This window comes from Osmerus eperlanus, chromosome 27, assembly GCF_963692335.1.
Source record: "Osmerus eperlanus chromosome 27, fOsmEpe2.1, whole genome shotgun sequence".
Classification (NCBI taxonomy): Eukaryota; Metazoa; Chordata; class Actinopteri; order Osmeriformes; family Osmeridae; genus Osmerus; species Osmerus eperlanus.
In genome coordinates, this window is record NC_085044.1 from 4,697,850 (window position 1) to 4,703,034 (window position 5,185).

Here is a 5,185-nt window from a genome sequence, read left to right on the forward strand (position 1 = left end):
GGGATTTCACCGCACTGATGACGGGGCATGGGCTTCCTTCCTGAGCCTCCATAAATCTGTCCTTGGCCGTGGTCCTTTAGTCTAATATTAAAGCTGTTTCCATGACATACTTTTCGGTAGGGGAGGACAGGCTGCTGTGGATACATGTGCAGGTAGACTGGGGGGGGAGGGGGGGGGGGGGGAGGGGGGGGGGGGGGGGAGGGAGGTTGTTGAACTTCACGCCCCAAAGCTTTTTGTTCTGTTCTGAAGCCAACTAATAGTTTCCCAGAGTGTCATCAGCCCAGGACAGTGTTGTAGACATATCACTTGACACACACTAGACAGGGAAGCCATCGAATGCACAAACAAACCTACGCTTTGGCTTGCGAGTGCACACGAGCGGATTCGGTAGTTCTCCATCCTGCATTCCTCATTGATTTTGGCCCCTTCTCATGAGCAGAGAAGGCGGTGTTGGTCCTGCATGTATTTTAGCATGTAAACAGCACCTTGGCTTTTCTTGTCTTGGAAATATGACAAGAATGGACAAGCCCACTCATTTTTCTTCCGAGAGACCCTTGTCATCTGGGACCCGGGATAGTTGAGCCCCTTGGGGCTATAATCAAAGACATGCATGCACATAAATACACATTCACTCACACACACTGTTTCTCAGGCACACAAAAGCGTTTTGTTGTTCATGTTTATTGCGTGCAATGTTTTCTTGATATTTCTATGCCGATAATCAACAACATGACGACAAAGGAAGGAAATTGTGTATTTGTTTTGAAACGTTTTATTAGGAAGTAAAAAAAAACTTTATATTTACAGTAAATAAACTCTATATCATCATTACAGGTTCGCATAATACAATTCCATTGACCCACATTTGAGGTTTTTGACATGTTATGATAGAGGCTAGTGATACTGAGTACTCAAAGTCACCTTTTAAATCTGTGTGCACCTTCCACTGTGCTCACCCATTCTGACTCGATAAACCACAAAGGCAAAGTGTAAACTTGAAAGTCTAAGATGGATAAAAGGTACATTCATCGGATTTATGATTTCTAAAAAGTAGGTACTAACAGCAATTTCATAGAACATTCGACAGTCTGGATTGCCATTTTATTCATGTACAGTAGCATAAAGCACATTTAGATCAATGTCTCTGGTGTGCCCTGAGATAATACTGATTTGATTTCAGAGAAGTTGGAACACGGGAACCTCACATCAGTCTTTTCTTCCCCTGAGTTCATTGGACAGTTTGCTGGTGACGGTGCTGGATGTGTCTGGTCCCACCTGTGTGTCAGAGCAAGGGGAGGCTGTACTGTGGACCTGGATCCTGGAGGTAGCCCATCTGCCAGGGCAGACTCATGGCTGGAGCGGGCTCCACAAAAGTGTCCATGTAGCCCTGGGCACAGGAGGCCCACACTCCTGGCTGGTAGCCCAGCCCCTCCCCCACCACCTGGGCGTACCTCACAGGGCTGGGCGGCCGGTCCGGGGGGCTCCCACAGTGTCCGTGCGAGGCGTAGAGCTGGCTCTCGGAGGGGTTGCAGGGGTAGTGCGGCGAAGGGGGGCAGGGGGAGCCCATGCCGTCCGTGTAGAGATGTGTTTCCGCGGGAAGCCTGCGAGGGTCCGGCTGGCCCTGCATCGGATGAGACGTGGTCGTGGGCCAGGGGACGTTGTAGTTCTGCGTCTCCACGTGAGGGATCCTAACCCTGGAAGGGTCGAGCCGTGAGGCCCCCATCCCCGAGGGCCCTCCGGTGGGCCGGTGGCACTCCCAGTGGCTGCAGGACTTGCTAGGAGGGTTGGAGCTCAGGAACACCGACAGAGCCGATATGCGGTTGATGGCCCTCTGCAAGGTGGCGATCTTGGACAGGCGCTTGCCGCTCAGGTCGTGGTTCAGGGCCACGCGCAGGCCGTTGAAGGCCTGGTTGTAGTCCAGGATGCGCTTGCGTTCGCGCACGTTGGCGGCGACGCGGCGCGCCTTGGAGCGGACGGGGCGGCTGCGCTTCTTGGCCTGGCCCTCCTCCAGCTCCCCGGGGCTGCAGGCGGAGCCCTCGCTGTCCAGGAACGGCCCCTTGGTGCTGCAGTCGCTCTCCTCGTCCTCCCCGGGACCCAGCATGCCCAGCTCCACCTCCTCCTCGGAGAACTCAGACCCGGCGACACTGCTACAGCTCATCTTCGCCCGAGCGCGACTGCTCTGTAACCCTTGTCTCTGTCGAGTAGTCCGACGTTCTTCAGAGGCGACGAGGTCGATCCTTGTGGCTGCCTTGCGAGCTACGGGGTTCCCGCCCTTCATCCGCCTCTCGTCTCGCGGGGCTGTCGGGTGGTATGTGCTGTTCCGACAGCCCTGATCTCCTCCTGCCTGACTCCTCTGGCGTCCTGTGATCACCTATGCCTCTGCGAGATGGGACAGCCCGGCTTTATAAAGCACCTGTAGTCACATGGTACAGTCATCGGTGAGGAATGGTGCGCTCTCTCTCACCAGGTTTATGGGTGCCCTCCAGGCAAAACAGCGCTGTCACCTCCTCCTCCTCCTCCTTCTCCTTGCCTCAGACTCCCTCTCATCCCTTACAGGATCTCTTAAGTGTTTCAACACTTTGTGTCAGTGTAATGCGTAGACGCAGAAGCAAAGTACTCATTTTGGAATGACGATTGATTTTTCTTGCCTTTCATTCCCCAATGAGAACACAAATTGCTTCCTGCCTCGTAGGTTGTTTTTTTTCGTTCTTTTCTTTTGTCAGTCGTTCTGTAATCCTCATAATGTTTGCACCGGAGATTAGCCATTTGTGCTATCACCAGCGGTGTCTGAGCCTACATACCTCCCCTTGGGTCCAGGAAGGGGCTCGTATAGCGTCAGTTCTGTTGGGTCAAATTCCATTTAAACTTGCAGATACATTGATGACAGTCAATTACTTTGCCAACGTCACCTGTGACACCTTTCTTCAGTTCCCCGTGAACCAGTCATTTTTCAGTTTTAATGGGCGTCGCATGAAAATTAGTCTCTGCATGTCCATGACAAATTGTACATTCAACAGATTGGCCGATTTCCCTTGTGCTTGTTTTTCTTTTTTTTCGGATATATGTGGAGGAAGGGAGGGAAACGGTATTATCTTCCGTGGCTAAGATTTGTCCTTGCAATTAGTTGTCTCCAGAGTGACGATTCCCCCTCTCTTTCTCTCTCAGCGCTGGTTAAGAGCCGTGTAATTTAGGGGAGCTTCCCTCAAACACACCCCCGTAAATCAGGCCTGGGCTGCACCCAATGACAAGAGCCAAGCACTGTCTGAACTTCAAAGGCAGAGAAAAATGAGGGCAAATATTTTAGAATTAGAACCTCACTGTTTGTCTTTAACTGTCGATCTTATCAGGGTAATGTTTGCCTCCCCCTTTTTTATCTGCAGTTTGGAAAGTGTTTCTCTGAATTCCGTGAGAGTTAGAATTAAAAAAAATTCAGTTGACTGCCAAACATGGTCGGTGTGTGGATAGTTTTGCAGTATATGGTCAATTGCAAAACTGGAATTATTGGACATAGGCTTTCGAAGACACCAAAAATCCCCAAAGCTCTGACAGAACAATCAAGAAGATCACGGAAATATATGTAGACGAGACTAAACGAGTTCTCGTGACTTTTCAATTACCAAGTGTCATTGCTTCACTCATCTTCTTGCGGAATTACTTCCTCCCTCACGTACGCTCTGTAAGGTTTGATCATAGGCCCATAGGACTCATGAACGGAACTGTTTCTAATAAACATCAACTGACCCAGTTACACCACTGAAAGGGCAACTTGTCTTCACAACACAGCCCTACACACCACAGCCAACGAAATCCAGTTAAACTCGAACACACACTCGCCACTAGCACCAACGCAGTAGCCTCAATGGAAATGACCAAACCCTTTCAACAAAATGACGTTCACAATGTTACAGTAGATAAACCTTCCGTGCCCTCACGGTTCACTTTGACACACAGAGACACACAGATGGGTCATAGTACTGTACACGGACGTGTCGGATGTGAAGCCTTGACATGATCACTATCTCCACACTCAGATCCTGTCACGTCACGTATCTCCACACTCTGATCATGACACCCCTGTGTCACCCCTCCCCCCACAAGAGGTTGCACTGGGCCAGGTGAGAAGGCAGTCTATAGCCTAACGGTACATAGAAGCTTAGGGAGCTTATTGTCGTCCAGTTGGACGCTGCTAAGTGCAGATACCAAGTTAAAGAAAATAAGTAGGCCATATTCAATAAACTGTTTTAGAATTTTCAATTACTTATTTACAGTAGGCAACCTTGTTTACGTTGGTTAGCTACAGTAGTTAGTCTAATTATCTAGTGGGGGAGAGCAGGGGTGAAAGCACCATTTTTCCGAAAAACTAAATTTTAAAAGACAATGTTTTAGACATAGATCTATTTTTGCTTGGGTCAATAACTGTGTGGTATATCAATACCAGGTGGTATTTTGTACAAATGTCGAACAACTTCAGTATAATTTTATTTTGAACACAAGTTGCACATTAATTGCTAATTAAATTCTGTATTTTGGGAGGGCTGACTGTCTTACCTTGCTAGCTAATTTAGACAAACGAAAGGTTACTTCAGTTTAGAGAGAGTAGCTTATTACTAACTTAGGCAATTCGGTCCGATCACACCGAGAGCGTATTTTTTAATCATTGCACTTACAACCCCATTGTTTGCTATGGTACATCAGTGCAGCTCTGTTAAATACTATATGCGCTTTTTGTCTAGGTGTTTTTGAGGCTGACGCTTTTCAAAATTATTGTTAGGCTATGTCTTTCGATTTTGGTGTGCCATCCCAAGATTTTCGCTTGCCCCATCTGGCCACCCCTATGAAAAATGTCTGGGGGCGCGACTGGACATTAAAGCACTTCACCCTGAATGGGGTTCTTAAGCGGTTACAGTTAGCCATAGTATTCTACTCAGAAACAGCTAAAAGAAAAATCCAGATTCAATCACTTTCGCCAATGCTGAAACGTGTCTTTCAAAAACAAGATAAATGACTTCCAACAAGATTGAATTAAGTGTAAAATAAAATGTATAAATTGGAAATGTCTTGCATGTGGGAACCTTTCTGGTTGTGCTGCTTAGACCTTCGTGCAATTTCCTCTGCTGGACAGTGAAAGGTGATTGTTTTGACCTTTTAACTGAGGCTTCTGGCAAGGTGCATTGGGTCAGCTAAC

General features: G+C 48.1%; 1 protein-coding gene across 1 annotated transcript; it reads right to left on the bottom strand.

The window, feature by feature from the left end:
- Nucleotides 1–952: 952 nt before the first annotated feature.
- On the bottom strand, nucleotides 953–2,326 carry bhlha9 (basic helix-loop-helix family, member a9). Its single transcript, XM_062453452.1, has one exon. The coding sequence runs from the start codon at nucleotides 2,276–2,278 to the stop codon at nucleotides 1,283–1,285; it is 996 nt and encodes a 331-aa protein (XP_062309436.1). The 5' UTR covers nucleotides 2,279–2,326; the 3' UTR covers nucleotides 953–1,282.
- Between the last annotated feature and the right edge of the window lie 2,859 nt (nucleotides 2,327–5,185).